Source organism: Podarcis erhardii (genome assembly GCF_964252035.2).
Source record: "Podarcis erhardii genome assembly, chromosome: 17".
NCBI lineage: Eukaryota > Metazoa > Chordata > Lepidosauria > Squamata > Lacertidae > Podarcis > Podarcis erhardii.
This window is the reverse complement of record NC_138515.1, coordinates 9,636,331-9,653,009: the sequence shown is the minus strand read 5'-3', so window position 1 is coordinate 9,653,009 and position 16,679 is coordinate 9,636,331. Positions and strand designations below refer to the sequence as shown.

The 16,679-nt window shown below is 44.5% G+C and overlaps 3 protein-coding genes and 1 long non-coding RNA gene across 6 annotated transcripts in view; 1 reads left to right on the top strand and 3 right to left on the bottom strand.

The window, feature by feature from the left end:
- LOC309332078 (alpha-2-macroglobulin-like protein 1) overlaps positions 1-7,575 on the bottom strand; it is a 42,221-nt gene extending 34,646 nt beyond the window's left edge. The window contains exons 1-4 of the mRNA XM_081844813.1: positions 7,359-7,575; positions 5,815-5,867; positions 5,314-5,334; positions 1,020-1,194 (exon numbers count right to left, since the gene is read on the bottom strand). Of these exons, the coding sequence (XP_081700939.1) occupies positions 1,020-1,194; positions 5,314-5,334; positions 5,815-5,867; positions 7,359-7,560 (451 nt within the window). The 5' untranslated portion in view covers positions 7,561-7,575. The remainder of the gene's footprint in view (positions 1-1,019; positions 1,195-5,313; positions 5,335-5,814; positions 5,868-7,358) is intronic.
- LOC309332070 (alpha-2-macroglobulin-like protein 1) overlaps positions 1-16,679 on the top strand; it is a 124,766-nt gene that overhangs the window by 104,041 nt on the left and 4,046 nt on the right. The gene's annotated exons all lie outside the window — the stretch shown is intronic.
- LOC309332609 lies at positions 3,343-5,193 on the bottom strand. The gene is made up of 2 exons (XR_014152238.1): positions 4,979-5,193; positions 3,343-4,095 (listed from the first exon to the last, which is right to left on the bottom strand). It is a non-coding gene; the product is annotated as an uncharacterized lncRNA (long non-coding RNA).
- The window catches only part of LOC309332422 (uncharacterized protein), a 35,314-nt gene continuing 26,274 nt past the window's right edge, over positions 7,640-16,679 (bottom strand). For all 3 annotated transcript variants that reach the window (XM_081845623.1, XM_081845622.1, XM_081845621.1), the window contains exons 3-4: positions 9,810-9,993; positions 7,640-7,930 (exon numbers count right to left, since the gene is read on the bottom strand). In XM_081845623.1, the coding sequence (XP_081701749.1) occupies positions 7,655-7,930; positions 9,810-9,993 (460 nt within the window). In that variant the 3' untranslated portion in view covers positions 7,640-7,654. The remainder of the gene's footprint in view (positions 7,931-9,809; positions 9,994-16,679) is intronic.

Genomic DNA, 16,679 nt, shown 5'->3' with positions numbered 1-16,679 from the left:
CAGATCACGCCCACCAGTCAAAATAACTTGTTATTCCTTGTTTTAAGCAATTTGTATCCAATTTATAACAAATGTAACCGGCAAAGTCCTCATAACAAAGTTCTCATTTTTGTTCTTCCGCTTTGACAGCTCTTTGACAGCTGTCAAAACCTCTCTTTCTCTTCTCCCGGCGCTCTCACAAATCGCTCCCAGGATTCCAGGGGGGGGGGGTTACTTTTTAATTCAATTCCACTTTTCTCCTCCAGCTCAGTCTTATAATTTTCCATCGCGAAGTTAGTAACCTTGTCAAAATAGGGTTGCGCTCGATCTTAGTTGTCAAATCCTTTACTTTAACTCCTCTACGACAGGGGGGGGCTGACTTCCTTTTTGCGCCTCCCCCGCTCGCTCCGAATTTTTTGAAAAATTTATCCCCCTTTTTAGTCCAGGTTCCAATTACTCACGGGTTATTCTTTTAAGTCCAAATTTTCAATAGAAGAAGTCAGCGCTCTCCGTCGAATGGCATGCGGCTTCGCTCGGCAGGGGAAGCGGAGGACTCAAAGCACCACCACCCCCTGTCACCCGTTCCGCAGCCTTTAAAAAGGCTCCTTCGCGGGTCGGGGGGGCGCAAAAGGTGCCAGCCGAGTCACCATGTCCATGGGTTTCAGCGCCCATGGTTTTTGAGGGTCCCCGCGTCGCCGGCGCGGTAGGACCCAGCCCCTGCCGAGCAGGCTCCCTCCGGAGCTCGGAAGGAGTCCGCCATTCGGGGATGGCGCCAACCCGGAAGTCCACTTTTTATTTAATAAAATAAAATTTAAAAATCCAAACATCTAAGGCAACTAGGATTCCTAGCCAGGACAGGTATGCTATAAATTCAATCAATAACAAAAATACTGTATCCCTATCGCTACATATTATACCAAACAGAGTAAAAGGAAGGAATAATAATAATGTAATAGCCTCCATTCCTTTTATTGTTAGCACATGCGTGAGCGCACACACACACAAACTGCAACCAAAGTGGTCTCCCTTTGAAATCTCACCATATTCTGCCACAAAGATCTCTCTTGTTGAATCCTCACGTGCAAAAAGTAAACTTCCAACTGCTATGATGTACCGTCCTTCGACTGCTTCAGAGGCCAGAGGAAAAGACAGGTCCACAAAGCCATTTTGAGGCTTCACATCCACCCACTGGCCTATTCGGTTATCATTAGGATCCTGGGCACAGGGATAAGACCAAAAAGACTGTGATGTTTGTGTGGTTTGTAACATCACAAAAGCAGTCAAATACATTTCCTGTTTGCCCAGAGCGGAAACACAGGGGAATGTTGCTCCAGCCAGGAGGACTTCCTGTCACACCTGGTCTGGAGCATCCTCTCCCTGTATGTGACCAGGTAGATGTGTGTGACCTTCTGAGACCCCATAAAAGGGCTGGTCACACAGCCCTCTTTCCCTTGATGCTCTTCCTCTTGTACTATCTTAATACTTTTTGCTGTGTGCTGGCTCTCGGCCAACAGCACATGGGCTCTTTCCTCACAAGAGGATGAACCCACACTTTTCTCTGTATCTGTAACTACAAGCTATAAAGTCTGCCTTCAGGATCACACTGTGGACTAAATGTGAGTAAACCTTATCATTACTTTAAAAGAAGATAGTAATCGTCGTCGTTGTCGTTTTAAGAGGGAACAAAAGGGGATTTACCAGGAACAAATCCAATCCAGACTAGCCAGACTGGATTGCTTAATTCAAGTGATTCTCACAAATCCAATCCATTAGCTTCCTGCTATATACATGGTAATGCTACAAGCTCACTAGCGTGAGAGAGCAAGGATAATATTAATCAATATATCCTCTTCTATTGTCCTCAACATTCCCACAGTTCATTCACTTGGCTGCAGTCATCAGCAATACTGCCCCAACAGAGCACTGTGCAACTGACCCACAAAAGTCGACATACCGTATTTATCCATGTATAAGACGCCCCCTACTTTGGGGTACCGCAAATTTAGAAAATTGGCATATGCACTATCCGTGTATAAGACGCCCCCACGTTTTAACCTTATTTTAAAGTAAAAAAAACCCTAGTCTTATACACAGAAAAGTACGGTACTTCTTTTTTTTCAGTCAGCATCTTTCTTGATATTCTGCCGCTTGCCGTCTACGCCGGCGGATGGGGCTTGGGGGAAAAATATCCTAGCCGTGGGTTTGCTACCTTGCTTGTTTTTGCATCCGCAATCATTTTCCTTCCATTCCACTACTCTGTTGCTGCGATCTTTATCAGCTCCATTCCTTTACCCACCAGATCCCAATATCCGTAGCTATATGCCGGACTGATAATTATTATTATCTGCTATCGCACCCACTTCTGAGTGTACCCACAACACTCCCTCCTCTGCGAAGGGGCAGAAAGCAAAACTCATGCAAAGGGGTTTTATCTCCTGGGATCTGTGAAGGAGTGAGAAGAGAGCTGTCACAGAGGGAAGATGCTATTTAATATTGTTGCATAATACACTCTGCAAAAAAAAAATATGGAAGGGACAGTATTGCATACCGTATTTCACCGCATAATGGTCACATTTTTTGTGCTGATTTTTCCTTTGCAAACAAAGGGGGGGTGCAACCATTACATGAGGAAAAACCTGGTGACCATGTAGGTTTGCCATATGTCTGGAATTTCCTGGACATAGCCTGGATTTGGCCGTTGAAAACAGTGCTGATGGAATACAAGTTAGGTCCCAATCAAAGAAGAATTTAATCAACTTAAATGAGAGCCAGTGTGGTGTAGTGGTTAAGAGTGGTAGTCTCGTAATCTGGGGAACCGGGTTCGCGTCTCCGCTCCTCCACATGCAGCTGCTGGGTGACCTTGGGCCAGTCACACTTCTTTGAAGTCTCTCAGCCCCACTCACCTCACAGAGTGTTTGTTGTGGGGGAGGAAGGGAAAGGAGAATGTTAGCTGCTTTAAGACTACTGAAGGGGAGTGAAAGGCGGGATATCAAATCCAAACTCTTCTTCTTCTTCTTCTAAATTGATGGAATATGTGCAGCTTGCAGATTTAACATACAGAATAAGAGAAGAAGAAGAATATACGTTTAAAGAAGACTGGAAAGTGTTTACTGATTATTTGGGTGAAAGTTAAGTACATTTAAAAACACTGGTAGCCTTAAGATAAATTCAGCAGTGTAAATATGTTTTGATGGTGTTACAATGGATTACTGAATGGTTTAGTTCATGTTAAAATATGCAGGGATGTATGGTGTGCAAAATGAACCATGGAAAGAGAAGAAGGGAAGTCATTAATTTAAGGTTGTCCAAATGATTATCTTGATATGGAAATTAGAAAAACTTAAGAAAAACTATTTTTTTAAAAAAAAAGGAAACTGTGCTGAAATATCTGGGAAACATATGACAGCCCATGTCAGTAGTGTAGATTTTGGCAAATTTCCTTCAACAACAAAAAGCTTTGCCAAAACCAACTTTTGTGTCTGGATTTTCACCTTTTGAAATATGGCAACCCTACATGATGTGGTGAGGAAACAAGTTGATCCATGCCCAGGGCTGGATTTCGGTTTGATGAGGCCCTAAGCTATTGAAGGTAGTGGGGCCCTTTATATGTCCAGCTGTCCTTTGTGAACAACAAACTGTTGCGGGTTGAATATATGCTATATGGTAATTTATGGACCTAATAGGTATCTAAAGCCATTTGCACATAATAAAATACGTATTTTATCAAAGTACCTCCAGGGGTTTTCTTCCTTCAAATTTTTTTGGAGCCCCCAAGAGAGTGGAGCCCTAAGCTATGGCTTGTTTAGCTTATATGTAAATCCAGCACTGTCCGTGCCTTAATGTATCCACCGTACAGTTTAGATCTCGTGGGAAGAAGCAAGTCTTGTGAGTCTCTTGTGCCTCACTTTCCCTTCTTGCTTGCCTGTTTGCCTGTCTGCCTGCCCACCTCCACCTGTTGCCTTCGGCCAGTAAGAGCATGCGCGGTGAAAGTAGCCCTGCAACTATTATGTGGGGACTATTCTGGGACCATTTTGGGGGTCAGAAAAAGGAGGGAGCGACTATTACGGGGTGGCGACTTGGATGTGATTAAATACTGCACTTCAGCACGGTTTGTTACTATAACAAATAATTCTCAGTTACAGATAGGTAGCAGTGTTGGTCTGCCATAGATCTACAACCTCTCCTGGACAATGACAGTTCTCTTTCTCAAGCTCTGGGAGGAAGACCTTTCATTGCCTACAGACAGCCACCCAGTCTTAAACAACTCCTAACCCACAATAATACTACAACCAGACCTAACACGGACACTGGCACCAGAGCCTGCAATAAACCCAGATGCCAACTTTGCTGCCACATACACCCGGACAACACCATTACTGGCCCCAACAACATCACACATACCATCTCGGGACTATTTAATTGCTCATCGTCTAACATTGTGTATGCCATAAAATGCCAACAGTGTCCTTCAGCTCTCTATATTGGACAAACAGGCCAGACCTTACGCCAAAGAATAAACGGACATAAATTGGACATCAGGAATCACAAGACAGAGAAACCAGTAGGAGAACATTTCAATCTCCCAGGACATTCTATACAAGATCTCAAAGTAGCTGTTTTACTACAGAGGAATTTCAGAAATAGACTGGAAAGAGAAGCTGCTGAATTACAACTTATCACCAAACTCAAAACCATGGAGAAACCTGGTCTGAACAAAGACCTTGGATTCTTATCTCATTATACATGACAAAGCCATTTTTCACCTTTTCACCCCTTGCTTTTTCCTGTAAGACCTATTGCAGTCGTTAAGAGTCGTCAACAGGCTCATCACAGCTATCTGCCAATCACCCATTCCCACCACCCTTCTGAGTAATACCCCTCCCCACCTTCTCACTATATAGAAGGGTCTGGAAACTTCTGTTTCAGTGTATCTGAAGAAGTGTGCATGCACACGAAAGCTCATACCAAGAACTGACTTAGTTGGTCTTTAAGGTGCTACTGGAAGGAAATAATTCTCAGTCTCTCATATAGCTACAATTATTGGGATCTGTGTATAAATTTTGTAATTTATGATTCAACTGCTCTCCCCTCCCCCCCCCCGCCATCTTACATTTTATTGTGTAGACATGCAAAGAGGTCTCAAAAGGCATGGCGGTTGCGTTCTGGGTCAGTGTGCACGTGCGTGAAAGTGAAACGCCCCTTTCCACCCCCACCCCACCCTTTTCGTGACATCTTTTATGACATTTTCAAGTCACTTCTGGATTTGGCACTGTGCGCGTGTGCACGATTGTGCACCAATCGGTCACGCCTAAAACGGCAATTGCCTGTACTTACAGTCAACTGTATCAAAGGGATCTGCAAAGAATGAAGGAGAGAGACAAGAGTCAGAAAGAGCACAAAATCAGCCTCATGAGGAAAATAATAGCCTCCAGTTCCCGCAAAATTCTGCAAAGCCAGCAAAATAATTTAGATCAAGTGAACCTGCCTTGCGTAAACCAGTCGTCTCTGACCTGCTGCCCTCCATACATTTTGGACTACAATTCCCATCATCCCTAGCAAGGCCAGCCTACCCATGAGGCGAGGTGACTGCCTCGGGTGACAGAATCCACCAGGACAGCAGATCCCAATGTGGATCTTTCTTTCCCCCCATTGTTCCTGTTGTAGATCTCCCCTCACGCTTTCTTCCTTGGTAAGGAAGGAGACACCATTTTGGCCTCAGGTGCCATAATGTCTTGGACCAGAGAGGACATGATAAGACCCTTCTGGTATGAATGTTTCTGCACAGACCTTGAATGGAAAGCCTTCGCTCCTTGTGATACCGGGAGTAATACTCACCGTTTCATCAATGACCTTAAATTCTTCATCAAGCCTCACAATGCGAAACCTGACTAAAAAAAGCAAATGCATGCATGTTATTTGCTATTGAAAAGAATTTTTTTAAGAGTGGATGTCCTTCTGTCTTAGGCTTTGTCTTATTTGAGTTTCATTCTTTACTTCATGTTGCTGTATATATTTTTTAAAAAAATAAAAGAAAACAGAAGTAGGTGCTAATCTTTAGTTTCCCCTTCACTTCTGTTTTTCCTGCTATGTTATTTGCAACATAGATTTTGCTTATGCTAATTTAGCTTGTGTGAGCTTATGTTCACCTGCCGATGATTAGGGTCTACTGTGGCTTAGCAGCTTAGCTTTTACAATGCTTATTGTAATAGTTTCACATCACCCCACCCCAAAAGATGAAACAGCTGCTTCAGTCACCTTCCAGGTTCTTCTGGCCACTCATGCAGACCCTCCAAGTGTCCCTCTTTTCCAGGGAAAGTCCCAGATTTACAGAAGCTACCTCCATTTCTGATTTGATCCCAGAATGTTCTACTTTTCCTTAAGGTAAAGGTAAAGGGACCCCTGACCATTAGGACCAGTCGTGACCGACTCTGGGGTTGCGGTGCTCATCTCGCTTTATTGGCCGAGGGAGCTGGTGTACAGCTTCTGGGTCATGTGGCCAGCATGACTAAGCCGCTTCTGGTGAACCAGAGCAGCGCACGGAAACGCCGTTTACCTTCCCGCCAGAGTGGTACCTATTTATCTACTTGCACTTTGAAGTGCTTTTGAACTGCTAGGGTGGCAGGAGCAGGGACCGAGCAACGGGAGCTCATCCCGTCGCGGTGATTCGAACTGCCGACCTTCAGATCGGCAAGTCCTAGGCTCTGTGGTTTAACCCACAGTGCCACCCGTGTCCCTTATTTTTCCTTATGACAGCCTTATTTTCATCAGAGAAATGTTGGAGGGTATGGATTTATGTGACCCCCCGAGCTAAGGAGATAAGTAACTACACAATTTTTAGAAGATATCTGAAGGCAGCCCTGTATAGGGAAGTTTTTTAATGTTTAATGTTTTATTATGTTTTTATATGTGTTGGTAGCTGCCCAGAGTACCTGGGGCAACACCATCAGATGGGTGGGGTATAAATAATAAAATTATTAGTAATATTATTATGGAATAAAGAAAAAGGTAAAGGGACCCCTGACAGTTAAGTCCAGTTGCGAATGACTCTGGGGTTGCGGCACTCATCTCACTTTACAGGCTAAAGGAGCTGGCGTTTGTCCGCTCTGCAGACAATTTTTCCGGGTCATGTGGCCAGGTCATGTGGCGCAACGGGATACCGACACTGCACTTTTTGGCATGCTTTCGAACTGCTAGGTTGACAGGAGCTGGGATCAAGCAACGGGAGCTCACCCCATCACGGGGATTCGAACCGCTGACTTTTTGATCGGCGAGCCCTAGGCTCAGTGGTTTAGACCACAGCGCCACCCGCGTCCCTTTATGATGGAATAGGACACCCCTATTTTCATCAGAGAAATGTTGGGGGGTATAGTCATGCCTACCTGTCTCTCCAGGCTTGTAATAGGGCTTGTCTGGCTTTATAATATGCCTGACATAAGCGTCCTGAACCAGCACCTTCTTCCTTTCGATAAAGATGGTGTCACCCGCTCGTATTAGGACACGCACACTGGCCAATTCTTCCTTAGCAACATAAAGGGGGGGGGGAAACTGTTTCAACAGCAGGAGGACTGAGAAGAGAAGCATATTTTGCAGCTGGAGAAGATACCAGAGCATCCATCCAAAATTGTGACCCTCTTTTCCCCAGGAAATAGGGAAACAAGATCAAAAATTCTTCCCTTTATGATCCACACACAAAAACCTCCTTTGCTTCCCTCTCTGCCCAGACACACTGTGGTTTGCTCCTCCATCCTTGTCTCTGCCACCCCATTTCCTCCCTCCCCCCCGCCTCACTTTCCCCTCTTCCTCCCGAGTTGTTCATACAGTCTCTCCCTCTTCTTTTACGCGAATCCTTCCAGTGATCAGAATGAAGGAATAGTTGGAAGCAGCAGCAAATACTTACGGGTGGTTGTTGTTGTTGTTCCACTGGCCTCTTCTTGGGAACAAAGGCTGGGACCTAAAGAGAAAGAAACTGATTGGTGGACGAAAAAGAAGGGAGAAAAGTAAAATTCACACAGAACTTCACCTGTGCCATAGAATCATAGAATTGTAGAGTTAGCAGAGACCCCGAGGGTCATCTAGTCCAGTTCCCTGCAATGCAGGAATCACAACTATTGAACCTTAATCATATTACCGCAATCTAATTCAAAAATGCACCAAAATAAAATTCTAATACAGTGGTACCTCGGGTTACATATGCTTCAGGTTACAGACTGCGCTAACCCAGAAATAGTGCTTCAGGTTAAGAACTTTGCTTCAGGATAAGAACAGAAATCGTGCTCCGGCAGTGCAGTGGCAGCAGGAGGCCCCATTAGCTAAAATGGTGCTTCAGGTTAAGAACAGTTTCAGGTTAAGTACGGACCTCCGGAACGAATTAAGTACTTAACCCGAGGTACCACTGTACATTACTTGGCAGCGTTGGTTTTATTTTTAAAGGTACGCACAGCTATTTTTGACCTCAGAACACGTTCAGATTGGTCCACAATAAATACATCCACATGAAACAGGCTTGTAAACAGGAACTTGCCTATTTGCCTGGAAGTGGTTCTGAGGATGTGTAACAATTACCATTTACTCTGGCTCCAACGTGCTCTCGCCCCTAGTGTTTGAAACCGAGTAGACATGGCGTGAGCAGCAATCCATCTGAACCCTGTAATTCCTGAGAAATACTGCTGGTTGGTTTGCTTTCCCTCAAACCCACTTCCATCCAATTTAAAAAAACATAAGCAACAGCTAAGCTGAGGGGTGTAGATTTTCAACATCCATTCTGAATGCAGAAATAGATGATGGCTTCACTACACAGGAATTCACAGGTGGCTAGTCAGAGCTTTTTCTGTCCTTTTTCTCTTGGGCTATGGGTGTTTCCCCCAAACAACTTACACTGATATTTCATTTATTGAATTTATATCCGATCCTTCCTCCTGAAACAGCAAACACGTCCACATTTTTTAAAGCATCCTAAAACAGTTGGAACATTCTAACAGCCGTTGCAGTTAAAGATATGTAAAACATATGTGAGGGCAGATGAGCTTATAACAATTGTCATGGGTTCAAAGCATTTGCGAACTTACTTGCAATAATAGCATAATATTCATAATATTCCCAGTACGTTTCTGAGCCCAATTCAAAGTGTTGGTGCCGACCTTTAAAGCCCTAAACAGCCTTGGCCCAGTATACCTGAAGGAGCGTCTCCACCTCCATCGTCCTGCCTGGACACTGAGGTCCAGCTCCAAGGGCCTTCTGGCGGTTCCCTCACTGCGAGAAGTGAGGTTACAGGGAACCAGACAGAGGGCCTTCTCAGTAGTGGCGCCTGCCCTGTGGAACGCCCTCCCATCAGATGTCAAGGAAATAAACAACTATCTGACTTTTAGAAGATACCTGAAAGCAACCCTGTATCGGGAAAATTTTAATGTCTAATGTTTTACAATTTTTTATGTGTTGTAAGCCGCCCAGAGTGGCTGGGGAAACCCCGCCGGATGGACAGGGTATACATAATAAAATTATGATTATTATATTGCTGGACCCTCGACCGGACACTGATATGACTATTTCCACAGATAAACTGTTGCCCCTGCAATATTATCTCTCACCTACCCTGCCCCCACTTCTTGCCATAGGTTTACATGGGTTGGACTGGGGCAACTCGCCATACGATCATGGCACCAACTCACGTGGTGTGTTGTACTAAGCCTTAGGAGGGGTTCACTGCAGGGATGGCAATCTCTACCACAGCTAGTGTGCTGCCTTGTTCCGTCCTTCACTGTGACCCGCTGCCCTTATCTAGCTAAGAAGCGAGAGCATCTTCTACTGAGTGGCTTGCAATGGATGAAACTTGCCTGGAAGCTGATGCATTCGTGGGTCCCTGGCTTCTCCACATCCTTCTCCAGCAGGGTGTGGTTCTTCAGCGTCATCTCTAATGTCACCGCCACGTGGGCCGTCTCTGGCAAGGACATCAGTTGCACACAAAACTTTTCTGTATTGGGATGGCGGATGATAGCTGGGAAGGCCACCAGATAGCGGCTGCGAGAGAAAAGAGAGGGGGGCATCCTATGATCTGTAAGGCCTTTCCTGACAGTTTTGGAGAAATTGTACTTTAGCAGTTGTTGCAAAGATGCTCTGTGGGATCCAGACAATTTTAATTAAGTTATTTTATTTTTTAAAAAAAATATTAGTTTTACATTAATTTATACATAACATGGGTGGCACAGTGGGTAAAACCACAGAGCCTAGGACTTGCCGATCAGAAGATTGGCGGTTCAAATCCCCCCGACAGGGTGAGCTCCCGTTGCTCGGTCCCTGCTCCTGTCAACCTAGCGGTTCGAAAGCACGTCAAAGTGCAAGTAGATAAATAGGTATCGCTGCGGCGGGAAGGTAAATGGCATTTCCGTGCGCTGCTCTGGTTTGGCAGAAGCGGCTTAGTCCTGCTGGCCATATGACCCAGAAGCTGTACACCGGCTCCCTCGGCCAGTAAAGCGAGATGAGCGCCGCAACCCCAGAGTCGGCCACGACTGGACCTAATGGTCAGGGGTCTCTTTACCTTTATACATAATAACTTTAACAATTTCAAATCATAAAAAGAAAAGGTTCTTTCGAACCTTCAGACCTCCTCCCTTCCCTCCATGGGTTCCATTTCCCCCCCAAAAATATTCTTTTTCTTTTACCGTTATCCATCTGTTATATAATCGTGGATACCAAAGTTCATTTCACATTACAAGTGTCATTGTATAACTGGCAAGATTTTAATTAAGTTATAGTCCCTTATCGGGGGGAGGGGGGACATTTCTCAGTAATTGCTAAGGCCTGTTGGCCGAACAATAAACTGAAGCAAACAAACAAAACAACCTAAAATAAAAAACTTTTTTTGTCATTGTGTGAGGGATGCAATTCTCCTGGGCAGCTGCAGGGTGTGGCAGATAAATTAGAATTATAGAATTGGAATTAGAGTTGGAAGAATTAAGAGTTCGAAGGGACCCTGATGATCATCTAGACCAGGAGTAGTCAACCTTTTTATACCTACTGCCTACTAATGCATCTTTCCTGATGGTAAAATTTCCTTACTGCCCACCAGCCTCAATGGAAGGAGGATTCAGCTTGTGCCGTAGAGAACCACCTACCGCCCACCTAGAATCCTGAAACACCCACTAGTGGGCAGTAGGGACCGGGTGGACAACCCCTGATCTAGACTAGCTCCCCTTTATTTCTTGGAGTTAAGAATAAGACTGGGATAAACTGTGTTTGCTGAGCCTGTATTTTATACAGTCTGTATATGATGCTTGTTAGTTAATGTGTGGTGTGTTATGCCTAATAAAGGATTTTGAATTGAATTGACTAGCTCCCCAAAATGCAGGAATACGCAGCTGTCCCATACAGGGATCAAACCTGCAACCCTGGTGTTATCAGCATCATGCCCTAACCACCTGAGCTATCCAGGCTCAGCTTAAAGGTTAGGCATGAGGGAAAGTCACAAAATTGGGGCAGGAGATTAGTTTAGATTATGTATGGTGTGGGGAAAGTTTTCTCCTAGAACCCAACGGAGCTGAATGTTGCAAGAAATAACTCCCCACAGCATACAGTTAAGCTACAGAATTAGCTCCAGCAACAAGCAGACTTCTATGTCATTCAGTGGAAATTGTTTCTGCATAAAACAGAGCTGCGTGCCTGGGAGCAGAATACCTGGAGGTTCTCCATTCAAAGCAATTCAACAAGTCAATTTAAACCCGGTGCCTGAAAGTGCTCTAAAATCTGCCTCCGTGCAGAAGATAACCTGAGCCAATGCGACCCACATATGCAAAGGGAGCTCAGAATTGTCACTCTCTGCCCCATGCGCCCATCTGCATTCTTTTTTAAAAGTTTTTTTTATACTTTCCAAATTTATACATCTCATTAACTTTACAATCCATTTCACATTTCAAAATTTGACTTCCCTCCCCCCCCCTTTCTGCGGTTCCTTAAATTTATTTTTTCATATCTTCTGCATATCCAAATTCATTTAAGTTACTCATTTAATTATCTACTATAAATAGATACTCTCATGAAACTGCAGGTTATTACAATAACCCTGCTAATGTTTTTATCTGTTTACAATTTATCTGCAAATATTCAATAAACCATTTCCATTCATTTATAAAGAGTTAGTTATCTTGATTTCTTATTCTTCAGGTATGTTTTGCCATTTCCTCATATTCCTTAAGTTTTTGTGCCTGTCTGCACTCCTATTCCACTATGAAACTGGCTGAGCAAAGAGAAATGGAAAATTAAAATCTTACGGGTCCGATATGACTGGAGCTGTGAGTGAGAGTACAGTCAAGGCACAGAGGAGTGGGGCTGCCCCCATGGCTGAGCTGTGATGGGCAGAACAGGCTGGTTCTCCAGACACCCAGCACTGGAGATGCAGAGATCTAAATACCCTCCTAGTGATCCCTTCGTGGGTCCACCCCTGTATTTACTGTATTTACTTTGCTAAGTAATCAACGTCCTCTCCAATATCTCCTGCCCCCGCTGTGACTACGTGACGACAGGGCAGCATAATGCAGCTAATACAGCCGATAATTTCTTGTCAATAGGGCATTGCGAAAAATTCGGTGCACTTTGACCTTGAGATGCATCTGAATTGAGCCATGCAAAGGGCAGCATGCAGAGAGACTCATGGAATATCTGTGACACGGATACGCCATTTACCTTCCTGCTGCAGCAGTACCTATTTATCTACTCGCACTAGCGTGCTTTCGAACTGCTAGGTTGGCAGGAGCTGGGACAGAGCAACGGGAGCTCACCCCGTAGCGGGGATTTGAAACGCTGACCTTCCAACTGGCAAGCCCAAGAGGCTCAGTGGTTTAGACCACAGCGCCACCCACTTGCTAGAATACGGCAAAAATAGTGTTGGAGCAGAACAAACAATGTACAGTATTTGACGAGAAGAGAAGAAGAGTTTGGACTTGATATCCCGCTCTATCACTACCCGAAGGAGTATCAAAGTGGCTAACATTCTCCTTTCCCTTCCTCCCCCACAACAAACACTCTGTGAGATGAGTGGGGCTGAGAGACTTCAGAGATGTGTGACCAGCCCAAGATCACCCAGCAGCTGCATGTGGAGGAGCGGAGACACGAACTCAGTTCACCAGATTAGGAGACTGCCACTCTTAACCACCACACCACCCTGGCAAGGAGCAGCCCCTCCACCACCAAGCCCTTACTTAGAACCAAGAGAGAGGGTGTCTGTACAGTTAAACTGGGCTGTTGTAGTTCAAGGGACATAGAGATTTGTTTTTCCCTGTGTTACATGCTTTCCTGAGAACTACCAGTCTCAGAGTTCCTTATGCAAAGGAGGAGGGAGGGGGAAAGAGTCACGAATGCAGATCCCAGGGACAATGGAAGCCAGTGCTGCTGGAAGGACTTACAGGATAGATGGATAGATGGATAGATGGATAGATAGATGATAGATAGATAGATAGATAGATAGATAGATAGATAGATAGATAGATAGATGATAGATAGATAGATGATAGATAGATAGATGATAGATAGATAGATAGATAGATAGATAGATAGATAGATAGATAGATAGATAGATAGATAGATAGATAGATGATAGAGATAGAGAGACTCTATTTTCAGTTATGTGTACATAAGGATGTGCTGTTTTGAGGAACAACAGAAAAGCCACCAGTAGTTATTTCAGATATAGCATATTTACTTGAGTCTAATGCACACCTTTTTTGCCAAATTAGGCTGCGAAAAATTGGGTGAACATTAGATTTGATGGTGCATTAGACTTGAGTAAATATAGGACTTGCATCTGAATAAACATGACTGGGATTGCGCATTGCTGTCCTTCTGGAAATATGGTATGTCCTTTCAACTCCAGAATGTAAGGGAACATCTGCCTGAAAACTACCTACCGGACTTTTCCGTGTATAAGACTAGGTTTTTTCCAGTAAAGATCATGCTAAAAAGTGGGGGTCATCTTATACATGGGTAGTGCATAGCATAGACGTTTGATTGGTTGCTGCCATGGCTGTCAATGGCTTTTGTGCATGTTATTGGTTGCTGTGTGGGTGGTGCTGACTGGGCGACGCTGTGGCAATTTGCAGTCTCTGCTGGCCTGGGGACAGATAAGAGACGGATTTAGCGGTGCATGCTGGTGAGCGATTGTCAGCATAAAAAGCTCAACAACTCTGGGCAATTCTCTGCAAAAAAGATCCACAAGTTTGTGCCATCTCACCCCATTTTCTAAATTTGAGTCCCCCAAAACAGGGGGCGTCTTATACATGGGGCGTATTATACATGGAAAAGTATGGTACATTTCAGGTTTGGGAATCAAAATGAAAGGATAAAAATGTTGGGGTGAGGGAAATCCAGCACTTGACATAACTTCCTGAGCTGTGCATTTCATCCCACAAAAATCAGCAGTAACATCAGGCACGTTTACTCTCAGCCTGCTGTTTATGGAAGTTTGAGTAAGAATCCTGGACCTATGTGACTGTATGTCTTGGAACAGATTTAGAAATGTGAACTTTATACTTTCTGAGAAGTTTAGTTAAACATAGTTGGTAAGTACAATGGGTCAGTGACCCCCAGTCACTATATCAAGATTGGCATCAAGGTGAGCCCTTCAGGTTCAATCCCCCATAGATGTTTCAAAAAGCTTTGATAAAGTCCCTCACAGCAGGCTCCTATAGAAACATTAGCATTTATAGACTGAGGGCCAGTCTTCTGACAGACAGGAAGCTGGTTGGGGATCCAGAAACAGATGGTCAGAAGAGTTAAAATGGAACAAACAGCAGTGTTCCAAGTAGGGGTACCAACTTGAATAAAATATTCAGTGGAGCCAGGAAAGCTTTGCCCTGCATAATCAATCACAGGTGCACACCACTTGAATGGCAATGCCCATCAACTTGGGGGGGGGGCAGCCCCTTCAAATATTTTATTGGGTGGGAGCAAAGGGACCTTGGCCCCCTAGGAGTCAGCTCCTATGGTTCCAAGGAAATAAAGATAGTTGGAAGGCAGAACAGGGAATAGGGATTGAGCCTGGGCTGGATGGGTCACACTGCAGACACAGGTTTGCAGTTTAGGTGTGCTCCTAGATGCCCAGGTCTCTGTGGTGGCCAGGAGGGCATTTGCACAGTTATAAAGCTAGTGTGGCAACTGTGCCCCTTCCTTGAGATGTCTGATTTGGCTGCAGTAAAACACACTTTAATTGCATCCCATTTGGTGTACAGCAGTACCTCAGTTTTCAAATGTCTCAGAAGCCGAGAGCTTTGGTTTCTGAATGCCGAAACCTGGAAGTACATGCTTCGGTTTTCAAACATTTTGGAAGTCGAACAGTCTTTTGGAATGGATTACAGTGGTACCTTGGTTTACAACCATAATAAGTTCCGGAGGTCCGGTTGTAAACCCAAACAGGTTATAACCCAAGGCGCACTTTCGCTAGTGGGGCCTCCAAAAAAAAAAAAATTGGTTGTAATCCAAAAAAAGGGACACACACTTCCGGGTTTGACGTGGTTGTAATCCACAACAGTTGTAATCCAAAACGGTTGCAAACCAAGATACCACTGTGCGAGATTCCAGGTGCATACCCGGGATTCTTGTTTCCTTTTGAAAATGAGGCACAACAGAGACTGTGGTGTCTTTATGGCATATGGTTTATTTACACATATAGACAACCTGAGCCTATGAAGGAGGGGCTCCAAGAGGGTCTTTTTTCTCTCATAGTTGCAGCCTTGGATTCAAACAGGAATCAAATATTGTGCTCCACTTCTCTGGCTTTCCAGCTTGCAGGGTTTTTTGTTGTCGCATCCAGCTGCTAGCTCACATAATCCATAACCCTCTAAGCCCTAGTTCTTCACATTGCTCCCTGACTCTCTCTGTGTGTGTGTGGTCACATCAGTGATTCCCTAAACTCTGGCTTTATCTGTTGATCCCTTGACCCTTTGTTCTCTTAATGGCTCCATCTCCCAGGTGATTACCATAACATAGGAAGGTTGTTGTTTATTGTTGTTGTTTAGTCCTGTCCAACTCTTCATGACCCCATGGACCAGAGCACACCAGGCACTTCTATCTTCCACTGCCTCCCGCAGTTTGGTCAAACTCAGATTAGTAGCTTCAGGAACACTGTCCAACCATCTCGTCCTCTGTCATCCCCTTCTCCTTGTGCCCTCCATCTTTCCCAACATCAGGGTCTTTTCCAGGGAGTCTTCTCTTCTCATGAGGTGGCCAAAGTATTGGAGCCTCAGCTTCAGGATTTCTCCTTCCAAATAGGAAGGTAGCCTGGCTTACATAGCTTTGTTTAGATTTTAGCACCTGCTGGATCCAGGGATCCACAAACTCATAACATTCTGGTAGGGTGAAACAAGCCACAATCTTGAGTTCAGACTAAGGCTGTGTACACATGTCTGTTTACTCCAGCTAGCCCTGGTGTCTGAAGCCGATGTCAGCTACAATCCATCGCTATCCTGCAGTTCCTTGAGAACTACCGTTGTCTGATGTGTTTCCCTCAAACCAGCTTCCATCTGATTTGAAAACATAAGCCACATGCATTTCAGAAAAGCTGAGGTGTGTTCATTGGAGACTGCCGTTGCATAGGAGCTGGTGGGTTTGGAAGTATGGGGAAAACAAAAAAGTAAGGTAAATTGGATGAAGACATCTGTACATGCAAATTTGACTTGAAGGTGAGGGAAAACGATCTCACTGTGTTCTAAGCTGGTAAT